Source organism: Solea solea, chromosome 11 (genome assembly GCF_958295425.1).
Source record: "Solea solea chromosome 11, fSolSol10.1, whole genome shotgun sequence".
In the NCBI taxonomy this organism is placed as follows: Eukaryota; Metazoa; Chordata; class Actinopteri; order Pleuronectiformes; family Soleidae; genus Solea; species Solea solea.
Genome location: NC_081144.1, coordinates 25,742,680 through 25,768,103, shown reverse-complemented (window position 1 = coordinate 25,768,103; position 25,424 = coordinate 25,742,680). Strand labels below are relative to the sequence as shown.

Here is a 25,424-nt window from a genome sequence, read left to right as displayed (position 1 = left end):
TCTACTTGACTCTAAAGTTGACTCTAAAATATCTGAAATAGCCATTTAGACCATAAACTCTTCAGGAAAATGTTATAAATCAAGTGAGAAGTCGTCTCGTGAGAACTTGTAGATTTGCCACTTCTCAAACTCCAAAAACCTCGGGGCCACTGAGCGTCTTGATGGGCCATACGATCTTAAAATGATATCACAAGAACAATATTATTAGTGACGACATTTCACAGAATTTCAAAATGAATGTTTGTGTTTTGTTATGGAACAATGTATAGTTAATAAAAGTTAACTATAACTAAACTAAAAGCCCACACAATTTAAGTTAACCTCAGGGTTAACTTTTAGTTAACCCTGAGTTTGAGACCTCTGTTCTAGAGAACACGATACTTAGTTTCCCTCTCAGTCCTCAGAGGCTACATCTGTTTTGATGGACGGTGCAAGTGCAAACCATTATAACAACATGAGGGATTTGTAAGTGTTTCATGTTTCGTAATAATGGTTTGCACTTCCAGGCCACCGTACTGATCTGAGGCATGAGTGTTGCCTCTCAGTGGTGAAGTAGCACTCTTTCTCTGTTGTCATCTGTAGCGACAGTAAAGTAACACAATAGCTATGACATGTAATGACGGTAATAACTGCTAAACGTATATGCAGATGACGCTCGACTCTACTTACACTGTCGCCCATTTTGAAGCTGTTTTTCATGCAAAACTGTAGAAAGTGATGAAAATGGCTCTGTGGGCAGTCACAGCGAGTCAGAGCGCGGCACCGTGATGTCACAGCGGCTCAGAGCGCGGCACCGTGATGTCACAGCGGCTCAGAGAGCGGCATTGTGATGTCACAGCGGCTCAGAGCGAGGCACCGTGATGTCACAGCGGCTCAGTGTGCGGCACCGTGATGTCACAGCGAGTCAGAGCGCGGCACCGTGATGTCACAGCGGCTCAGAGCGCGGCCCAGTGATGTCACAGCGAGTCAGAGCGTGGCACCGTGATGTCACAGCGAGTCAGAGCGAGGCACCGTGATGTCACAGCGGCTCAGAGCGCGGCACCGTGATGTCACAGCGGCTCAGAGCGAGGCACCGTGATGTCACAGCGGCTCAGAGTGCGGCACAGTGATGTCACAGTGGCAGTTTGATGCTGACTAATTCAAAATAATGAGGATTTCAAATGTGCTGGTTATTTGGTGAACAGTGAGCGCTCTGTCCGGGTGCTCGGGCTACGAGACCGTGACCGATGCATAATGATGGACTTATTTATTTTCTTCATATTGGGTTTGAACATTTTTTCCCTCCTCCTCCGCAGAGGGAGGGTCAGGGTGTGGGAGGTGCACACGCACACATGCGTTATTCATGTTCAAACATCGCGGTCGCCTCCATCCATATTCATGTATTCAGAACGTCCAGGCGGTGCATGCATGGAAGTATACGGTAGTTTCCCCTATCGTGTTCCCCTTCCTATAGCGACCACAGGCGGGGAGATTGGATTACGTCTGCCTGGATCGCGCTGGCCACCGCGTGTCCGTGCGTGTGTTTGCATGTGTCTGCCACATTCTTTCAGCACATCCTCCGCCCGGTGTCATCGCCGTCTCTGGCCCGGTGTCACCGCCGTCTCTGGCCCGGTGTCACCGCCGGCTCTGGCCCGGTGTCACCGCCGGCTCTGGCCCGGTGTCATCTCCGGCTCTGGCCCGGTGTCATCGCCGGCTCTGGCCCGGTGTCACCGCCGGCTCTGGCCCGGTGTCACCGCCGGCTCTGGCCCGGTGTCACCGCCGGCTCTGGCCAGGTGTCACCGCCGGCTCTGGCCCGGTGTCATCGGCACAGCTTCACCTTTGACTGTGGAGAAAAGTGCAAATACAGAGAGAGAGAGTTCTCTGACATTTCCTCTGTCTTCTCTCTGTGGAGCAGTTTCTCTGCTGTCTGCTCGTTTTTCATCAGTTTATGAGCTTTGACTTCACCTCATATTCATGGAACTTGATGTATAAATGGATGCATACCATGGAATGACTGCTACAGCGATTGCTCACTTTTAAGACAGTGTAAAAAAACGTCATAAGAAAAATCTACTGTCCTGGAAACTAAATGGTTCACTCCTCTGCACCAAAGTCCACTGAGAAAATCATTGTTTTTATCATTGGTTTTCTGCACGTCCACACGTCCACACGTCCACACGTCCACACGTCCACACGTCCACATGCACACGTCACACGTCACACGTCACATGTCCACACGTCCACACGTCACACGTCACACGTCCACATGTCACACGTCACACGCAGTGAATGTAAACGTAGAGAATGATGACGTTAAAGTTTGTGTATTTTCAAACACACATTGACATTAATAATTATTTTATTAGAGTTAGAGCCACGATCATTCACAGTGAGTTAACCCTCTCATGATCATCATGAGGATTTATTTAGATTTTATGCCAGAAAATGTTCAGTGTCTGGACAACAACACACACACACAGTGTCTGGGCAACACACACACACACACACACACACACACACAGTGTCTGGGCAACGCACACACACACACAGAGACACACAGACACAGTGTCTGGACAACAACACACAGACACACACACACACACACACTGACACACACGCAGAGTCTGGACAACAACACACAGACACACACAGACTAGTGTGACGTCAATACTCGTCTGTGTGTTTATTTACAAATGTAATATTTCTTACCTGATGTTTTGTTCGGCTGAAAGTTGCAAACTTTGTGTTCAATTATCAAAAAGACTGTTTTTAGTTTGGTGACTTTATTTATTTCCTAGTTACGACAAACAAACAACGACTCTGCGTTTTAGTTGTGTGTGTGTGTGTGTGTGTGTGTGTGTGTGTGTGTGTGTGTTAAACTATAATGCAATAAACTTGTGCCTCGGAACCACCTCGCTGCTGCTGCTGCTGCTGCTTCTGCTGCTGCTGCTGCTGCTGCTGCTGCTGCTGCTGCTGCTGCTGCTCCTGCTGCTGCTGCACTCGTCTGCGCAGGAGATCCTATCTGGAATTCTTGGCTCCGTCCTTCACTTTGGTTTGCACGCAGATTTATTCTTTTTTCTTTTTTTTTAGTTTATTTTCACTTTGGTTTCACTTCATTCTTGAAATGAAAGCTACAGCTTTTAGTTGAAGCCTCATATGAAGCAGGAAAGACTTATTTGCTGCTCTTAAAGGTTTAAATTTAACCGTTTTTCTGACTTTTAGTTGAGTTTTTTCTTCATTTTCTCTCAGGTTGTGTAATTTCACACATTTCTTCAGCCCTGAACTGGCGAGGATTTGAACCAGCAACCCTTAAGGTTACAAGCCCAATTCCCTTCTGCTCAGATATGGGCTGCACACAAATATAAACATATTTGAGGTGCAAGTATGTGTTGAACAGCTTCAGAGTTAAATGTCTTGTGTCTTCACTGCCCCCTACTGTCTGTTCATGGAAAAACAGGACGGCCGACCCAGAGTCCTCAGAATCAGGAAGTCTCGCAAGAAACACAAATGACTTCACAGCACTAGACACACTAACCTGCTCATCTTATGAAGTATGAAGGATTCCTTGAATTCCTTGAAAGTTTGTGAAAGTTTGTGAAAACACAACATTTTCAAGGCCCTTTTTTAAGAATGACCCTAAACAGACATGGGTCCTTGAATGTTGTGCAGTAAAGAAGTTGATATTTAGGTAAATGTCTCCCTTGTTTGTGACGACGCCACCTACTGTTTGACGCCCTGCGACGCAGGACAGACGTGGAGACATCATGACTCACTGTCCACTGTCTCTCTCTCCACCGTTGACGTGAGATTCCGTGCAGAACGATGAGCGAGTAAAGTTAAGAAAGAGAGAGAAAATGACGACATGATGTCTGGGAAATCTCTGTCTCACCAAAAGACAAAGACGGACTTTGAGGACAATCACTTGTCCAGATGCAGAGCTGCTGCACATCAATAAGAGAGGACGCCATCATGGACCAAGACGCTCTTACAAGTTGTCCTCTGTCTTAAGCTGAGTCAGCACATTCTGTCCTTGAATTTGAAGGAATTGGTCCTGGAAAAGTGCTTGAACTTGATATGAACTAATGTGTGGGAACCTTGAAACGAATTCAACTAAAATGTAAATGATTTCAGAACCTGTGCGTCGTACGTCTGTGTGTGCGTGCGTGCGCGCGTGTGTGTGTGTGTGTCCGTGCGTGTGCGTGTGTGTGTGTGTGCGTGCGCGTGTGTGTGTGTGTGTGTGTGCGTGCGTGTGTGTGTGTGTGTGTGTGTGTGCGGGTGCTGCTTGTGTAGAAATCTGAAGGTGAACTTAAAAGTTCTCCAGTGGAAGCTCGTTTCCCCTCAGTAACTGTCTGTGCTGTGTAATTGTCTCTGACATTTTCATGTTCAGCGGCTTATTCGAGGGAAACCTTCGGCACGCACACACACACGCGCACGCACACACACACACACACAGAGGAAGGAGGACAGTGTTGCTCCTGTGCCGGCCGGCTCAGCTCTGTGAGGTGCACATGTATCACGTCTCACATTTATCCACAGACGTGGGTTATTTGAGTCTCTGTGGCCTTGTGTGTGTGTGTGTGTGTGTGTGTGTGTGTGTGTGTGTGTGTGTGTGTGTGCACGTGTGTGTCCGTGGACGCTTGCAAAACAAAAACATACCGCAAAACCCAACATTTTTCATTTTAAAATAAACTTGTCAGAGTGGTTTACACTGACCTGTGGTGGCCGTGGCCACATGGGGGCGCCAGCTCACACGCTATCAGAGCTCCTGTTGCACAGAGGAAGGGTTAAATACAGTGCATGTCGTCGGCCCTCCGTCGTTGATGATGTTACTGCGAGTTCTTCCTCTGGTGCGTTGTCATGTCTTGTCTTCACTCGCACATCTGCCTTTTCATCGACATCACAACGTCTCATATCGTTGCAGAAAATCACGTCTTGTACTTAGAAAACAAGCACTTTTTTCAGATTCATGGGACATGAGGTGAGAGGAAGGAGAGTCTTTACGGCCTCTACGCCGACTTCAGTGCACGATGTCTTCAAGATATTTCTGCCACTGAATCAGACGTTTGTGTGACGTCGCTCATTCTCACTTGTGCCAAAGTCCGTGGAGAAAATCCTGGATTTGACATCACAGCACACAGGAGTTAATGATGCGTCGCTGCCTCCATCACTAACTGAAGTTAATTTAGATTGACCTCAGCAACACAGACGCAGGTCCTGTGTCCACGTGAGCGTCAAACGCTGATTTTATCTGTGGAGCAAAAAGGGAGAAAAAGTGACTTTTATCAGGTGAGGTTAGTTAGTTAGTTAGTTAGTTAGTTGTTAGTCTGTGTTGTTTTCACTCAGGTGTGTTTTTCCAGGAAGGAAATCATTTATTTGTCATCAGGTGTTCATGTTGTCACAAACATCACTGAACTCCCGGCTTTAATGTGAACATGATTGTGTTTCCAGTTTTTTTGTTTTGGTGCCGTCGTATTTTCAGAGGCGTTGACAAGCTGAGAGAAAGCGAGTCGTTGTTCTTTGGTATTTTTATTGTTCCTGAAGAGTTTTGGAGACACAGACTGATTGTGTTTTCATGGCGGTCGTCGCTCCTCGCTGTGCAGAGCTCAATCCTCCGGAGGCCGCAGAGTTCTGGGCCCGGTGCTTGGATGGGAGACAGCCGGCGGTTGATGATGTTTTTCTCGTCAGAGACTCAGGCGCTCGATAGCGTTTCATCAGAATCCCGTCTCGTTACATGAGATCTCAGCTTGTCTTAATCACGATCAAACTCCGCAGACTGGAACCACAACACAACGGCGAGGCTTTCACAGTCTCACTGAACACAGAGAGGAAATGGTTTTGTTGACAGCTGTTAACTTTTTAACCTCATGAATACAAATCAGCTGTCGTTTGAGAAGCCGCCAAAGGATCTGCCTTTAATTCATGAATCAATAACTCATAATCGCTGTTGCACGGGCTGATTACATATAAAAGCTCGTTTGTTCCATCTTTTGTATTCGGAATCATTTTGACTTTTGGATTAAATGATTATTTTTGGAGTCAGATTTAAAAAAGTCAAGGTTGGCTGTGAACTCACAGACTGTTCTTTAAAAATACCAGAGAATGTTGTCAGATTTGGTTCAAACGTTCACGTGGATTCAGAAATGAACTGATTACAAGATGATGGCTTTAAGTCACTGTGACCTCAGAAAACATCACTTTTGACGAGCACCAACTGTGAAGCCTTTAACATGAGCTACAAACGTTCACTTGGACTCAAAGGAGAAGTGATTACATTACCCTGCAATCTCACAAATTTCATTTTTCATTTGTGTCCACAAAAAAAATCCAGTGACTCAGTGACTCAGTGAAAAAAACACGACATTTTGAATAAATCATTAAAATAACTCTAAATGATTGTATCTTTACTCGCCGGATTCCACTGAATGTGTGTGTGTTCTATTTTTGCCGGATGACGAGCACCACAGGAAGTCAGACACCTTTACAACATCAAAAGCAATATTTTCAGGATAAAAGCCACCGTTTTGTTTAGATTATTTAGTTTTTGCCACAAACATAATTGAAACACAAGTTTTGGATGAATTGCACCGTTGATCTCAAATCCTCTCAACTTTGATACAAACAATCACATGGACTCAAAGAATGAAGTCATCGATGATTATTGGGTGGATTGTTGGAACTGAATTGAATTGAATTGATTGATTAATCGAACATTATGGCATTGTGGTAATTTATTATTATAAAAAAATTTTGTGATCAAATTTTATTTTATTTTCCAGACTTAGAAAAAAGGCAGTACATTTTAATAAAAAATACAAAACATGAAGACAGACATAAGAATGAAAAGATAACAATACATAGAAACCACAACAGTAACAATAAATAAATAAATAAATAAAATTAAAATAAAAAATAAATAAACAAATGAATGAATTAATCAATCAATCAACCAATCAAATAAAAAAAACAAACAAAAAAAACAATTGTTCACTGACAGCTTCGCGAGGTGTTTCCACCTCATAACCACTAATTTCTTAGCTGCAGTAAGGCCCGCAAAAATAAGTCTTTTCTGCTGTCCAGGTGTCGAAAACTGAGATAAATCATTCAGGAGTAAAGTAGTTATCGACACCGGAATTGTCTAAGAAAATATATTTGATAATTGTGAAGATACATGGTTCCAAAAACTAGCAACAGGTGGGCATTGCCAGAACATATGAAGAAACGTACCAGTAGCCCAGAGGGAACACTGGGTGCACCAGGAGTCAGCCATGAGACCTATTAAGTGCAGTCTTTGTTCGGTCAGGTAAATTCTATGAGCGTAATTCAGGTGGATTTGTCGGTGATTTGGATTACGTGAAGTCAACAAAATTTCAGACCAGACCATGTCCCAATCAAAATCAGGTCTAAGTCCTGGAACATCACTTCTCCACTGTTTGTCTAAGAGCAGGTCCTTGTAAGAGGACTTCAATAGAAAAGTATAAAAAGTGGAGACAAAGCCCCTGGAAGTTCCTCTGCTCGTTATAAGTTTGTAAAAGGGGTGTTGTTTCAATGGCTGACCCCACAGGACTCCATAGGCCTTGAGTGCTGCCCTAAGCTGAAGATAAAAAAAGAAAGATGAGCCTGGTAGGTCATAACAATTCTTCAGATCCTGAAATGAGCGAAGACCAGTATCATTATAAACATCCCTTACGGTCTGAATGCCTTTCTTCTCCCACTGAGAAAAAGTAATGGGCCTCTGTCAAAATCGGGGACTCAAAATGCCCTGGACAAAGAATACCACAAGATTTCTGGGAGTTACGCCAAATCTGAATAACGTGTGAAATAAGAGGACCGAACGTTAGCTGACATTGTTTGATAGAGATGTTTGTGAATAGAACATCCTGGAGTCTCCAAGGGGAGACCAGTTGTTCCTCTAGCACACGCCAGGAGACCATATCCTTTGAGTTAAACCAGTTAATCAAAGGTCTCAAAGAAAAAGACCAAAGGTATAATTTAAAATTTGGGACTGCCAGCCCCCCATCCAGCCTCCTCCGTTGCATAGTGGACATATTAAGTCTTGGCCGCTTATTGTTCCAAAGACATTTAGAGACAGTTGAATCGAGTTTCTTCCAATAGCCATTAGGGGGAGGTAAACAGAGCATTGAACTAACAAAATTAACTCTGGGTAATATATTCAATTTAATGATAGAGACACGAGTTTGTAGAGAGTTGGGCAGGCGTGTCCATCTATTAAGGTCCTGCAGAACCTTGTTGTATGTGTCTGTGTAATTATGTTTCACAGTCCGGTTTAAAGTGGGGAATATTTCTGCCCCGATGTGAAATGTTCGACCGTGGATATGTCTGCCGGAGGATGAACCAATTTAGCCGTCTCATTCTTTAACCACTCTAAGCAAATGAGGTGCAGACGAGGAAGGGTTACGCATAAAGATCAGCACATCATCTGCATAAAGAGAGATATGGTGATTAGTGGCTCATGGCAAAGGGCAAAAAGCCCAGGACTCCAGGGGCAGCCCTGTCTAGAAGATCTTCCAACCAGAAATGAGGTGATGAGCAAATTTTACCTATTATTATTATTATTATTATTATTATAATGTAAGTTTACATCTTAAGTCACTGAAACTTTATTGTTTCATTCAAAAGTTTATTAGACAAAGTTTTTATTTAATCTTATAAAAGTTTACATTAGTATTTTACGTCAATGGCATTGAAAAAGTCAAGGTCAGTGGAAGGTGAACCTGCTCCTGTCCTCTCAACAGCATGTTGATAAAGTTATCAGAGTCAAAACAAGGTGGTTGTAAACAGTGGGGAGACATTTGTGTGGAAGACGACACACACACACACACGCACACACAGCAGAGACATGGTAGTGTAGGTGGTCTGCTTCAGTGGGAGGTGTGTGTGTGTGTGTGTGTTAAAGATAAAATGAATGACTGTTGTGCCCCCCCACCCCGCCTCACCAACTTTTTCTCTTCTCTGAAGTTTTGACTTTTCAGAATTCCTTCAGAATTCCCTCAGAATTCCTTGCCTTTGTTCTTCCTTGTTCTCCGTGTGTCACATGACTCACATGAAGAAAGCCAGAGCTGCTGTGACGAGGCTAAATATTTCATGCAGTGGTTGTTAATTTGTGCGAGCCAAAATAACTCAGTCGCACACTCGTCCCGGTGAAGAATGAACTCATTTATCTAAGAGTAGAGCAGCGACCTAAACTGAGGCTCTGTGTGTGTGTGTCCAGATGAGTGTGCTACAGTGTCACTCTTGTGTATTCTGCAGGGATTCACCGCTGTGTGAGGATCATGTTTGTGTCTTTAGTTCTCAAGTGGCTCTTTCCTTTGGAAACGAAGTCAAACATAAATCTATAAATGCAAGGAACGTCTGTCTGTCTGTCTGTGTTTGTGTGTCTGACTGTCTGTGTGTGTGTGTGTGTGTGTCTGTCTGTCTGTGTGTGTCAGCCAGCTGATCACACACAGATCACATGATTTTTTTGGTGACTGACCCATGACAGCAGTTCTGTCATCGCTCCCCTGACTTCCTGTCCAGTACAGTGTGGATGTGTTGATGTGTTGATGGGTTGATGTGTGGATGTGTTGACGGTTGATGTGTTGATGTGTTGACGGTTGATTGTTGATGTGTTGATGTGTTGATGGTTGATGTGTGGATGTGTGGATGGTTGACGTGTGGATGGTTGATGGTTGATGTGTTGATGGTTGATGTGTTGATGTGTTGATGGCTGATGTGTTGATGGTTGATGTGTTGATGGTTGATGGTTGATGGTTGATGGTTGATGTTTGATGTGTTGATGGGTTGATGTGTTGATGTGTTGATGGTTGATGTTTTGATGGGTTGATGGGTTGATGTTTTGATGGGTTGATGGTTGATGTGTTGATGGTTGATGTTTTGATGGGTTGATGGTTGATGGTTGATGTGTTGATGGTTGATGTGTTGATGTGTTGATGGCTGATGTGTTGATGGTTGATGTGTTGATGGTTGATGGTTGATGTGTTGATGTGTTGATGGTTGATGTGTTGATGTGTTGATGGTTGATGTTTTGATGGGTTGATGGGTTGATGGGTTGATGGTTGATGTTTTGATGGGTTGATGGTTGATGTGTTGATGGTTGATGTTTTGATGGGTTGATGGTTGATGTTTGATGTGTTGATGTGTTGATGTGTTGATGGTTGATGTGTTGATGTGTTGATGGTTGATGTTTTGATGGGTTGATGGGTTGATGGGTTGATGGTTGATGTTTTGATGGGTTGATGGGTTGATGGTTGATGTTTTGATGGGTTGATGGGTTGATGGTTGATGGTTGATGTTTTGATGTGTTGATGGTTAATGTGTGGATGTGTTGATGGTTGATGATGTGTGGATGTGTTGATGGTTGATGTGTGGATGTGTTGATGTGTGGATGTATTGATGTGTGAATGTGCTGATGGTGGATGTGTTGATGGGTTGATGTGTGGATGTGTTGATGGTTGATGTTTTGATGTGTTGATGGTTGATGTGTTGATGGGTTGATGGGTTGATGGGTTGATGGTTGAGGTTTTGATGTGTGGATGTTTGGATGTGTTGATGGTTGATGTGTGGATTTGTTGATGTGTTGATGTATCGAGAACAAAGCTACAAACGGCTAAACATAATTTGCTTTGCTACCAAAAAATAAGAAGAAATGGAAAATAAATGACGTGTGATTGAAGATGAAACACATGCAGCGTCTCTCACTGTGTCTGCATCTAAAATCACCCACAAATATAATATGAATCAGTGGGAACTTAATCCGACTGTGGTAGTGTGAAGCTTTCCCATCATTCCCTGAAGGCTCTAACGTTCCTATCGACCTATCAGAGCCTTCAGCTCACTGCTGTAATGACTGTCATTAACCTATCAAGATCTGCCGTAGGGCACTGGCTGCCTTTTCCCACCCACTCCTGCCACTTTCCCTCCACTTTCCCTCCACTTTCCCTCCACTTTCCCTCCACTCCTGAAAGCAAGATGGCTCCTTCAAGTCCTTGTTGTCGCCCTCCGGGGAGCAGAGAACACCAAAGTCTGCGCTCTAATTGGATTCATTTGTAAAATAGCTGTGGAGATTTGGACATTATCTATCTATGTACCCATGACTGGAATGCAGCTCATTCTCCCCACTGGACATTTTTTGTTGACCCTGTCACCATTTCAGTTAAAATGTGGTTTTCCCGATGGCCCGCAGTGCTTTTCTTGTTTTTATTGGATTCTCATGTTCATTAAATAATGAATTCTTTTCAGCGCATATGTCTCTCTTTTGTACAACACAATCCCTGATCTGAGAAAGGACCACTTGGGTCAAATGTGCTGTTAATGCTTTGCAGCAGGGACTGAATGCTGCTTTGTCTGTTTGTAGACAAACCACAAAAGAAGTCTGAAGAAAATGCTCCGCAGCACCAGTGTTAGGGGGGAAACTCGGGGGATCTTTTCACATCGAAGAACCACTTTTTTCATCAAGATTATATGAAGTCAGAAATTTCATGAACTACAGTGTTATTGTAGGGGTTTATGATAAAATGTCAGCATGACTTCAGGCATGTTTGAGATGGTGTGGACGTCCAAACTAAACCTGCTCAGATCCAAACCCTCAGCTCACTGTGTGCTTGTTTTAAAGGCACATTGTGTGAGTTTTACTCATAGTAGTTTAGTTTGTCCATTCTGGGCTACTGTAAAAACATGGAGGTCCAAGATGGCCGACCCAGCTCTGGTTATAAACATCAAAGGCCCATTCTGATAAAAAATAAATAAATATTTTCTGCCAAATTAAAATATGTTCACCTACATTTTACACACAATTTTTGGTTTCTTATTTCATATTATTTTATCCACGCTTTAAAAACAAAATAAACATGGTAAAGCACCTTTATAACCTTGTTTTGAAATGCAGTGTACAGATAAAGTTTTGTTACTTAGAGTCAGTCACGAGTCTGACTTAAGCTCCAAACTTTAGGACGTGAGACTCACGTGACTAACGTTGGTAAAAGACTCGCGTAAAACGACTTATTTATTATATTAATAAATATTTAACATTTCTCAAACATTGAGGGGTTTTAAAAAACACGGAAAACAAACAAACAATCAACACACTGGCATCTGAGCGACGCCAACACTACTACCTGAAATTCCATTCGACCTTTTAAACCCCACAAAGGAAGGTTGTTATTTGAATCTAATACTAGTTAACGCATTGTTGGGTCAAAATCTGGTCATGAAATATGTGAAATGTGACCTAATGTTAGTATTCTTTACATTTTAGGCTCTTTAGTTCAAGTTATTTTCATTTTATTGATGATAAAATGACTCTTTTTAGCATATTCAAATGTGGAATATCCTCTGTATTCATACGATTTGACTTGTAACTTGCTGGATTCTTGTGAGAATGACTTGAGACTTGTTTGTGACTTGCATGTGTGACTTACTCCCATCTCTGGTATGTTGTAATTTAAGATGCCGTGCCTGTTTTTTTCTCCACGATTCTTTGCCGTCTCCACATCCAGCAGGACCTTTTCGTCGTAGTCTGAGAACGTTTTTTGTGCTGTTGGTTTTTAAAGGTTTCCATGGCTGGTGGAGAATTGGTGTTATGATCAGTTGCTTGATAATGCCTGAGACACCTTAGAGTTCAAATATGGACACTCAAATCTTCAGATACTATATGTTTTCTCAAAAAGGGGAGAGGATTCTGCCTTTAGAGCTTTACGAGAATTTTTTTACTTCAACGAAACAAAAGTGCATTTGTAGACCTGGAGTTTCACTGAGTCGTCTTCCAGCTGCATCTGCAAGTGTTTTTCTTTGTGCAGCTCGAGGCGTTTGGTGTTTGTGTGTGTGTTTGTGTGTGTGTGTGTGTGTTTCTGTTCTGTTTTGCAAGTGATGATCAGATAAAGGCTGTTGAACACCACAATTGGCTATTACACCACCACTTCAGTGACATGAGGTTAGCCGCAGAGAGGCAGATGCAGAGACACAGGAATGGTCTGAAGCCATTCGGTGCAAGTGCACTCAGGGTGTGTCCTAATCCACTCTGGAATTTTAACCGTGAAGGAAGAAGAAAAGGTGTCTTTTCCAGCTTAAAAGTGCTTTACTTATTCTTATAATTAAGCACATGTGTGCGCTGGTGTAACATAATAAAATTAACTGTCTCAAATTTCCTTTTAACATGGGTGGATTCTTGTAACTTGAGCTAACTAAGCTAAATTGATCTGCTTGTGTGTGAAGTTAAAAAACGTTAAGATTTACAGTTTATGTCTCTGGAGGCAAATATCACTGTTTTATTATTACTCGCATGCAAAAAACTAACCGCTAACGGACCAGTTAACATTTTTGTCCCAGAAAAACAACAACTGTGTTTGTCTAAGACTAACACAAAGTTTGAAGTTTAAACTAGTTTTGATGTAAAATTACAAGAAAAACACTAATGGGAACATTTAAGTGTCTTAATCCACTCTGGTATTTAAACCATGGAAGAAGAAGAAAAGAAGTCTTTTCCAGATTAAAAATGCTCTACTTTTTCTCCAAATTAATCACATGTGTGTATATTGGTTTAATATAATACAATAAAGCATCTTAAATTCCCTTTAAAATCACACTTTCCTTGTGCCTCAGTGGGTTGTTGTAACACTAGCTAAATTTGTCAGTTGGTTAGCAAGAAAGCTAACTAAGCTAAATGGCTCTGCGCGTGTGCAAAGTGTAAGATGCTGCCGATGCTAACGTAGCTACGTGTCATTATCTTCATATTAACCACAGTCATTCAGGTCTCGTTTGAACTAACATTAAGTTTTCGCTTAAACTAAAGGGAAAATGTTGGTTCTGAAACCGGCTAACAGCGATTCTTGTCTGAAACTAACAAGAACTTTTTTGTTTGTTTGACCCAATGGGGAACATTTGGTTAAATGATCACAGTGTTTTTCTCAAATTTCCTTTAAAATCACACTTTCCTTGTACCTCAGTGGGTTGTTGTAACACAAACACATTTGCCAGGTAGCTAGCAAGAGAGCTAAGTAAGCTAATTGGATCTGCTCATGTGTGAAGTGTTAAAATCTGCAGTTTATGTCTCTGGAGGCAAATATCACTGTTTTATTATCACTCACATGAACAAACTAACTGCAAAGTTTTAGCTCTAATGGGAACATGTCCATTTTTAGACCAGCTAACATTTTTGTTTCAGGCAACACAGACAACTGTGTGAAAGTAATGTTGAAAAAAACAGACAGCAGTACAAGTTTAAAACCAGCACGTAATGTTTAGATTAAACTGACATTTAAGCTAAAACTAAAACGGAAAGACATCGTTTAAAGAAACAGGAAAATTCGACTTAATAATTCAAATCAAGGGAAAATTTAAAAGTAAACTTAAAGCTGATGTTTGTTCTTTTGTTTCACATCATCAAACAAATCTTTCCACCACAAAAATTACAACTCTATTGATCTAAAACCAAAGTGAATATTTTATTTTGAAATAACTGGAAAGATTTAGTAAAGGTTTACTTGAAGCTGGTCTGAAATAATGAGGACAAATAAAAAATGACAAGTGTGTTCGTCTAAAACTAGCAAAGACACATGCGTTGTGTTTGGCGTTGCCATGTTGTTGTTTTCCTTTGTGTTGGTTTATTGGGACCACCATTTTGTCAGGCTTTCTAATTGACACGCTCGTGTTTAAAGATCACTGAAAGCCATCGCACGAACACATTTGAAAAATGTGGAATTTAAAAAGACAACAAAACAAAAACACAAGGTGGACGCTTTGTTGTTTACGCCACATCAAACTTTAAAAGCAGGATTAACCTCGACTTTCCTCGCGGATCTGACCATAATGGTCTTTACCCGAGTCGTACAGTGGAGGCTTTCATTACTGCTCATCTTTGAGATGCTCGCTCAGAATGGAAGACATTACAGCAGGAAATTGGAGAAAGCAGCCAGAGGCTGAGCGCACTATTCATCATCCAGCTTCATCCTCTCTATGAATCAGTGGCCAATGGGATAATATGTGTTTTTGTGGAACCACAAAGTCCTCAGTCACGATAATCCAATTGAGTTCATTAACCTTCCATGTACAGTCTAATTTCTTTCCTCCCCAGGATTCTCTTTGTCATCGCTGGGTTCTTGTTTGTCATCGATGACTCGCTAATCTCAGCTCATCTCCATCTCCATGTGCTTCTCTGTCCAGATTGAGAACCTGCTGGAGCAGTTGAAGGATAAGGACAAACAGCTGGCTGGAATGAGGGAGAGAGTTCAGGGCTTTCAAACCGACTCCAGTAACACAGACACAGCACTGGCCACGCTGGAGGAGGCTCTGTCCGAGAAGGTACGCCACACACGGGGATGCTGAGGATCTAACTCACCTCGGTTTGGTATCAGTCACTTTCCATGACTTCATAGTACGTCCTCAACGTGGGCGGAGTCATGTGAAACTGTTGTGACGTGGTTTTATACGCGACACAAATACAAACAAGTGACTTGAAACTCAATTAAATGTATTTGTATAGCAACCAAAAAACAAACATACATTAGTCTCTGTGCAACCTTTACAACACTATAGAGAGAAGAGAAACCCAACAGTTCACACAATGACCAAACACTAGGGGGCAGTGGAGAGAAAAAAAACTGTGACAGAACCAGATTCAAAGATGTGCAGCATCTGCCTCGACTGGTTGTGGTGAAAGGAAACATGGGGGACAGAGAGGATGTGGAGAGGAGCGAGAGAGACCAGTTCTATGTTTAGACAATCAGTGATGACATGATTATAAAACTACAACATCATTAATATGAAAGATGAAAAAATCAAATCAGACAGAAGTGATATTAACGGTAAAAGGAGTTAATACCATAATAACTGTACAATCAACTGTGGTTCAATGTCAAATGTGATTGATCTTAGTCATCATGAGGTTAGAAAATGAAAGTTGAAGATAGGATTATGAAGCATTCTGTAAACATGTACAGCAGCTTTATTTGTGCGGACGTTAATCACTGATCCGTTACAGAGGAACGAGGAACTAGCACCAGTTTAGTTCCCAGGAAATCCAGGTTCTGGGCCGCGTTGCTCTTTTTGTTGGACGTTTATTGTGAGCAATAAAAAAAACACACACTGAAGATGACGAGGCTGAAACTTGTTTGTCAGATTGAGACAATAAAAACTCACAAAGTGAAACTATTAGACCACCACTTGGCCCTGGAACAGTGTGGAAACTTTGAGGCACACTTGTTTTGCAGGAAGCCGCTCCACGGCGCACAGCTTCATTAAGTTGCATGCTTGGCTATGACTCACTGCCATCATTTACAGACACGGCCTCCTAATTTATAGACCTTGGACCACACTGGATGAGGTCCTGAGAAGCGGTGAGGCTGTGTAGGAAAAGGGAGGTGCAAGGTGAACACAGGCGGAGGATTAGTCCCTGTCTGTAAGTGCACTGAACACAGGGGAGGGAATGATGTATAGAATAAGAGGAGGATGGGGGGAGGGGTGGATGAGTGGAGGGGCAGGATGGCAGAAGAGGCTCATGTCTGATGGAAGAGGTGGCCTCTGATTTGAGGGAGGCAGAGGTCAAGGAATGCAAGACTGGAGACGGAGTAGAAAAAAAATAAGTTGAACTTGTGCAAAGGAAAAAGAAAGAAGAGAGAACACAGAGCATGGAAGGAGAAGGATATATACAAAGAAACTGATAAGGATTTGAAATTCAATAACTGATAACACGGACACAAATATACATGGAAAAGAAAGCAACTGTCAGGAAGAGAGAGAGATTCTGCAGATGCAGTCAAGAGTTTGTGGACATTCTCTGTCCAACTTTGTACCATGATGTCTTTAATCCTGTGAGATTCACTGCTCTCCTCATCTTTACCAAAGAACATGTAAAAGATAATCAACCAATCAGTTTAAAACTGCTGAACCATCTGACCTAGTCTAAGGATCTGGTCTAAGGACCTGGTCTAAGGATTTGGCCTAAAGACCTGGTCTAAGGTCCTGAGATGGGTGGGACTTTATTGATATTATTATTATTTTCATTTATATCTTTTTTGGCTCCATTTGTCGGTTCTTATCTATTTTTGTAATTGTACTGTGTTTGTTCTAGATGTTGTGTAAAGTACTTAAAAGTAATACTTTTTCACTTTATACGATATAAGTATATGATATTTACTTTTGTGATATAAAAAGTACTTGAGTTTTAGAAGTAAAGAATTAAATAGAAATTAGAATTGAGCGAGGGGGGCTCTGAACACTTTACATAAAACTCAACATTTTACATGAAACTGATCACTTTACATAAAACTCAACACTTTACATAAAACTCAACACTTTACATGAAACTGATCACTTTACATAAAACTCAACACTTTACATGAAACTCAACACTTTACACAAAACTCAACACTACATGAAACTCAACACTTTACATGAAACTGAACACTTTACATGAAACTGAACACTTTACATAAAACTCAACACTTTACATGAAACTGAACACTTTACATAAAACTCAACACTTTACATGAAACTGAACACTTTACATGAAACTAAATACTTTACATAAAACTCAACCCTTTACATGAAACTGAACCCTTTACATAAAACTCAACACTTTACATGACACTCAACACTTAACATAAAACTCAACACTTTACATAAAACTCAACACTTTACATGAAACTGGACACTACACAAAACTGAACACTTTACATAAAACTCAACACTTTACATGAAACTCAACACTTTACATAAAACTGAACACTTTACATAAAACTCAACACTTTACATGAAACTCAACACTTTACATGAAACTGAACACTTTACATAAAACTCAACACTTTACATACAACTCAACACTTTACATAAAATTCAACACTTTACATGAAACTGATCACTTTACATAAAACTCAACAATTTACATGAAACTCAACACTTTACATAAAACTCAACACTTTACATGAAACTCAACACTTTACATAAAACTCAACACTTTACATGAAACTCAACACTTTACATGAAACTCAACACTGCATAAAACTCAACACTTTGCATAAAACTCAACACTTTACATAAAACTCAACACTTTACATGAAACTCAACACTTTACATAAAACTCAACACTTTACATGAAACTCAACACTTTACATGAAACTCAACACTGCATAAAACTCAACACTTTGCATAAAACTCAACACTTTACATAAAACTCAACACTTTACATGAAACTCAACACTTTACATGAAATTGAACACTTTACATGAAACTGAACACTTTACATAAAACTCAACACTTTACATGAAACTCAACACTGCATAAAACTCAACACTTTGCATAAAACTCAACACTTTACATAAAACGGAACACTTTACATGAAACTCAACACTTTACATAACATTCAACAGTTTCAATACTAAAAAACTTTTACCCAAGAAGTTCTCTCTTAAGTGACATTAAATCAACCAAACCCCACTTCCTGATGAGGTCCTTGTACTCAAACGTGGTTTCTCAGTGTTCCCCCGCTCGTCTGATTCAAGGTGACCTAAGCAAACATACTCCACATGGGCGGATGGGTGAGTGGATGGAGTGGATGTTGGTCGTAAACATTCACAGTTTTTTTTTTTTTTCTGGCAACGTGAGAGAGCAGCTGGTCTCCATAAAGCCTCACCTCAGCACCACAGAGCTAGCACACCGCCACAAACATTAAAAGATGAATGGCAGCCAGTTTGAGGTTTTGTTTTCTGTAAAAATGCACCGCATTTAATCGCACAGGTAATTTTTTTTGCAATAAAACCCGGTCGATTTACTGTATTCCTCTGGAAACGAGTTACTCCAGAGAGGTTGGAATGCCTGGTGCTTTGAACTGTTGTTTTCTGCACAGGCCTTTAGCGATGTGTTTATGGATCTGCTCTCATGTTCACACGCTGCCAGACATTTCTAATTGAACACAGGACACATTTGATGTTTAGTTACTGTACCAACTTTGACCGTGGAAGAGTCAAACCTGAGTTTGCAAGTGTGTACACACTCCACCACCAACCGACTGGCTGGACTTCAACAGTGACTCCATCTTTACTTAGCGATGGTGCTTGTTTTAGCTTAGTGTAAAAAATGACGGCAGTTCTTGGTGGACATGTTTGTTTGTTCTCCAGCTCAGTGATGAATGCTGGTTTACATTGTGTTGGCAGAGACTTTTATATGAGTTGTTAATGAGGACAGTTGTGGACGTTAAGATCAAGTGGAAACTCGTGTTAGGGAAAGAACAGTTTGTAAATTCTCCCGTTGTGGACTCGGCTTCACTCCAGTGTTTATTTGTACTTCTCCATCAGTGATAGAACCTGGTACCTGCTGTTTGTTTTACTTCCTGCTCTGACGAGGTTCAGCTAATACTACACTGTGACGTCATCGACTGCTGGCCTCTGATTGGTCAGAGAGTGTCATAAAAGCAATCATGAGCGCGACGTCAAAGCAACAATGTCCAACTGTAGATCAAAGAAAAAATGCTGAAAACATGCGTTCATCTGCAACATTCTGGCGGATTTACAGACAGCACCATCATGACCACGTTCACTGGTATTTCAGTTCAGTGACTGAAGGACTGAACTATTCTGTCAACTCATCTGAACTAATGATTCTAATGATTCTAATGATTCACTTTCACCCAAAACAACTGCTTTACGTCACGTGTTTGTGTTTGTGTCGCGGAGAAAACCACATCACCACTGTTTCATGCAGCTGTGCCGTGACCCTGTGACTCCGCCCATGTAAAGGAGGAGCTATGAGAAGCTATGAAGTCATGACTGAAGAAGAGTGAGTTTACAGCAGGATAATGGTTTGATGCTCCATCCACGTTCATGACCTTTGACCTTTGTTCTCTGAGACATCCTGCACTTTTAACTTCTCACGTTAACTTCAGTTCGACGGATATCGTGATCACTGTATGATTGTTTTGAGATATATTGATTATGACAGAACCGTTGTATCGTGATATTATTGGTATCGTGTACTTGATATTATTGGTATTGTGTATCGTGATATTATTGGTATTTTGTATTGTGATATTATTGGTATTGTGTATCATGATATTATTGGTATTTTGTAGCGTGATATTATTGGTATTTTGTATCGTGATATTATTGGTATCGTGTATCGTGATATTATTGATATCGTGTATTGTGATATTATTGGTATCGTGTATCGTGATATTTTTGGTATCGTGTATTGTGATATTATTGGTATCGTGTATCGTGATATTTTTGGTATCGTGTATCGTATCGTGAGGTAAAAAGTGATTCACACTCCGATGAGATCAGTGATAGCTGTCAGATAAAAAGTTAGATTTCCCAATACATGTGAATGTTTATTACTCATTATTATCTCTGATAATGTTAGTTTACTTCATTTAATTGAATATAAATGAATTTTAAGCAGAGCTGTTTCCTGTGAGCTCACAGACCTGCGTCTTTACTAAATTTGTGTTTCATCTTTTATCGCCTACATGTATTTGTGTTGCCGGCAGACTTTGAAATGACGGCGCAGTAAACTGTAAAATCCCTTTTTCGGCGTCTGTCCGCGTATTTACTCAGAAACCACTTCTGATGCAGAGCCCACATATAATTTCTGCTGTGACGAGGAGAACGTTTGGCGAGCTGTTCAGACATTGTGGTCAACGCAGGGTGTGTGTAATGTGTTTACAAGAGCCAGTGTGTGTGTTGCTAATCACACACGCTGTCACAAACCTGCTCGTGGAGCCACTGGCCAGCCACAGCTCTGTGGTTCTCATTAACAGGCCGGGGCAGTGTGTGTGTTTGTGTGTATGTGTGTGTGTGTGTGTGTGTGTGTGTGTGTGATGTGATGTGTACGTTTTCTGTTGTGTTAACGTGCACACAGTTGAGCTCCATAGAGGCAGGTTTTATTATCACATTTCTGGTTTCATTCTCTAAACCCCAAACATCCTTGAAATATTTCATAACGTAGAGAAAACACCCAGGACCTGATTACCCACGTGGTCTCTCCCTCCCCCCCCCTCTCTCTCTCTCTCTCTCGCTCCCGCCCTTACCTATAGAGGTAAGTGTTATGTTTAGAATTATAAGTAGGATTTTTAAGTCTCACTGTAAGTCGTATATAAATCTCTGACACATACCTCGCATGCTTTGCCGCCCGTGGTGTGGACCTGGTTTGGTGTCAGCGCTCTCAGCTGAGAACACGAGGTTCATCAGTCGTTAGAGAGTGATCTACGTTTCTGTCCAATCCCAGCAAATGTGTCTCCGCTGTCCCTCAAACATCACTGTGTGTTTCCCCCTCAGTGCTGACCTGATGATGTCATCTATGGACGGATGGATTTTATTTACGAGTTTATCTTTGGCTGCACTCTGTGAAGCACGGTGGTCAGACCGTCTTAAATTCTTCTGTAATGATAGGGAAGGATTGAAATCACAATCCATTCCCCTCTGGACGCTGCACAAGACCCATTTTATATCATTTCATAAATGTGGACATGCTTTTTATGCAGATAATAGCGGTGCAGGCCTTCACCATACTCCTGCTCACGCCGCTTGCCAAACTCTCTTTTTCCTACTTTCTCAGGAGCGAGTGATTGAGAACCTCCGGGAGCAGAGGGAGCGGGAGGACAGGGTTCGGCTGGAGGAGTTGGACCAGCTGAGGAAGGAGAACCGCGAGCTGAAGGACAAACTGTCGCAGATCCAGACCACAAACCACGGCCTGACCCCGAACCAGAGACCCGATGGAGAGGTCAGTGAGGAGGGTTTGGTTACTGTGTCATAGGAAAAGATGTTGTGTGGATAATGGAAAAGGTGTGTGTGTGTGTGTGTGTGTGTGTGTGTGTGTGTTGTTTTTGTGTTGCTGTCGTTAAAAGTGAAATATCCAGTGCAGTATAAGAAGAACTTTAACTCTGGTTGAGTTGAAGTTCAGTCGTGTCCACTCGTCGCTCGAGCAACAGGAAGAAGAGTGGAGTTTAAACAGAAACATGATTTCATTTGCTGCTGCTGAAGTTAAGTGTGTGTTAACGTCTGCCACGTGCAGTCTATTTAAATATCTGTCATCAAATACTCATTTGTTTTTACTTCTATTGACATCTATTAGATTCAAATGGAACAACATATTTCACTGAGGAACACTGAGGAACACTGAGGAACACTGGTTCAGAGGAGCGAGCGACTAACTCACTGAGCTCTATCACGTACAGGGACAGACAAGGGACGAACAAGACTTCAAAATAAGAGGGAATTTCACAATAAAATGACATTGACAACGGAACATGACAAGCTCGTTCCCAACTGTCTGATTTCATAGATGAAAACAACTTCCTCTTTCTGAACTGTTAATAAATGTCTGCAGGGTTGTTAGCTGACTGTTTGTCTGCAGGATGGAGGGATGAATTAAGAGACGGGGGGGAGAGAGGGAGAGAGGGACAGAGAGAGGGGAGAGAGAGAGAAACAAAAGAGAGAGAGAGAAACTAGAGAGAGGGGGGGGGAGAGAGGGAGAGAGGGACTTGTCGTCTTATTTAGTTTTCTCTCTTTTTTCCCTCTCTCGGGGCAGACGCTTGGCCAGAATTTTTGCGAATGTTTTCTTTTATGCTCATAAAACACGCACACACGCACACACACGCACACGCACACACACGCACACACGCACACACACACACACACTCATTCCTGTAAATGATATCTTGTTGCATGTTGACACCACATAAAAGCCACAGACAGCAGCAGCTTCTTCTGAACGTGAGCTTGGACTTTGATGGAAATCGACCTGTAAACTGACGTTTGCGTTTACACCTAAAACAAACAATGTTGTTTTCCACGTTACGTCACGAGAACGTGCTCCGTGACTTTTTCTTCCACAAACTAAATAAATAATATAAAGTGCAACTGCTCGCTCGGTGCTAATGCTCAACCGCTAGCTCCCAAACTCCCATGTCCATGCACACGCTGCAGAGAATAAAGTGAATCATTTACAAACGTTTCTTTGCAAAAATAAAGATTGTCATTGTAGTGAACGTACAGCCACTCAGAACGATGAGCTGTCGGCTCCTCGGTCACCAAAGCACAGAAGAGTCAGAGATTAGATTAAACTGATTAAACCTAACACACACACACACACACACACACACGCTGCCAGTGACATCATCTGTTCATGTGCTTGTGCTCAGTCAGGATCCAGGATCCAGACTCCAGCGCGTTATGTAAGGTGTTGTAGATGAAAGACATCCAGCACAAATAAAACTCACATCACAGTCTGTAAGTGTAATAAAAGAAAAGGACCTGGTCCAGGTCTCCTGTTCAGTGGGACCACCGCGCTCCAGGACCTCGTGGTGATTTGCTGCGTCGTTACTCTGAAGGCCTCGTGGTCTGCACACGGACATCAGACCTTCATCAGGAACATCTGTGCAGGTTTTTGGTTTTAAATCTCCACAACAGCAAAGAGAAGAAGCTATTTGGTTCTTCAAGTTTTCCACCCATGGATGTTTCTGAGCCATTCTTCATATCTTCAGAAAGCCTTGATGGAACTTCTTCAAATTTGGTCCAAACGTTCACTTGGACTCACAGTTAAACTGACTATGATCTAACGCCATGTTCGCCGCGAGCTCATAAATCACAGTTTGCCTTGTGACTGCAGATCTGACTTTGGTCTTTGGTATGAGATGAATGCCTGGATGGATTACTTTGAACTTGGTCGATCGAGTGTTTAAGGAACATCTAGTGAATGTTTCTCTCAAGAATGGAGCGATTGGAGTTTTGTGGTCAAAGGTCACGATGAGCCCGTGTGTTTATGAATATCATAGATGAAGCTTCTTAAACAAGACCTTGAGAGAATCCTTTCATATTTTTGCCCAAATGTTCTTCTGGACTCACAAATGAACGGTTGGCGTTTGGGTGGGCGGAGTTCAAAGGTCACAGAGGCTTCCCAAATACTGTTTTTTGCCTTTAAATTTGATGAACATTCCAATATAATTCAACAAGGGCATGAGTGTGGGATTTGTTGAGACTGGGACAAACTGTAATTGTGTTTTCACTGAGCAATTATTTACATAGTGGATGTTTTATTATACTGTTAAAAACAAGGCTTATGGAGAAAGTAAACACAGAGTAACCCTGACCACTTAAATGTGCTTGATATTAAAATGAAGACATGACAAATATCACGAGTTTGAGTAACTGCACTGGAATTCATCACAGCTCCAACAGACGTATGGGAAGTTCCTCCATTTAAATTGAATATAAAAAAAACACACGACCAAAAATGGAGACGCCGATGCCTGACGACGCTGTTATGAGCAGCTGTTATGAGCAGCCATTAACCTCTGAAGTGTGTGTCCTCGTACACACAGTGAACCTCTCACTGCATCCGCAGATGTTTGGATTACTGACTCAGTCGAGCTGTTAGTGGAGCTTTTTATCTCGACCCCAGAGCCGCTGCGTCCACGCCGCTGCATCAGCGTCCTCTTCCCATAAAACGGTATTTGTTGATACCGAGGGTCAGGAGAGGACGTCAGGAAATAAACACTTACTCTTCAAAGAGAAGAAGAGTAAAGAACCTCAGGGAAGGCAGGACCCTTTCCACAGAGACCACCACACCTCAAAGAACTCCTGAGTCCTGTAAAGCTTTGACTGCCACCTGTTAGAGAGGAAATTTCCCGTCTGATTCTCTCCAGAAAATCCTTGAAAGAAATACTGACAGGAGAGAAAACATTCCACCAGACATAATTAAGAACCACTGTAAATAATGACTCTAAGAGTAAAGGAACGATTCATCCCATAAACCACCGCAAGTGATCGCTTTCCAACAACTACCAGCTCCTCTTGCTTGTGTGAGGCACCGAAACTAACCGCTGTCAGCCTGGAATCAACATCTGCTCAAACCTACGATAACTGAAGAATCTGATTATTGGAGTGGGAATTGAACCTCTCCCACACCAAATTCCATAGAGAAAACCATGGTTTTTAGCTCACAGGGACACGAGTGCTGTCGGGCCACTGCTGCCACGTTTAGTGCGTTTGTGTTGCTTCCATAAATGTGGAAGAAGGATTTCAAACACCAAAGTCACAAATGAACACATTTGAACTTAGTGATGGAGGCAGCACTTGATCAGAAACTCCTGTGTGTGTGATAATAAATCAATGATTTTCTCTATGGAATTTGGTGTGGGGGAGTGAGGAGTTCATAAAGTGAGATAAACCTTAGTTTCCAGGTTCCAGTACTTAAAACTACTGCTTTAAACATGTTTTTATTGAAATCTGGTGGATTTAATGTGGACTTGTGGCTTTTTCAGGGACATATAACGTTGTTTCATAATCTCGTAGCTTGTGGTGACCTTGACTGGTTACATTATTACTGATAATCAAAACGTCTCGTCAGAGGATGAACGATGGCCGTTTTGCTTCATGAGTCACGGCTGTTAAACGCCACTTTAAAGACTTTTCAGGAAGTTTGGTAAATGTTTCTTTCAGGGT

General features: G+C 41.8%; 1 protein-coding gene across 1 annotated transcript in view; it reads left to right on the top strand.

Annotated features, from left to right (window-relative positions):
* LOC131468358 (ERC protein 2-like) overlaps positions 1 to 25,424 on the top strand; it is a 194,558-nt gene that overhangs the window by 36,018 nt on the left and 133,116 nt on the right. Inside the window, exons 11-12 of the mRNA XM_058642483.1 lie at positions 15,154 to 15,291; positions 21,538 to 21,702. Of these exons, the coding sequence (XP_058498466.1) occupies positions 15,154 to 15,291; positions 21,538 to 21,702 (303 nt within the window). The remainder of the gene's footprint in view (positions 1 to 15,153; positions 15,292 to 21,537; positions 21,703 to 25,424) is intronic.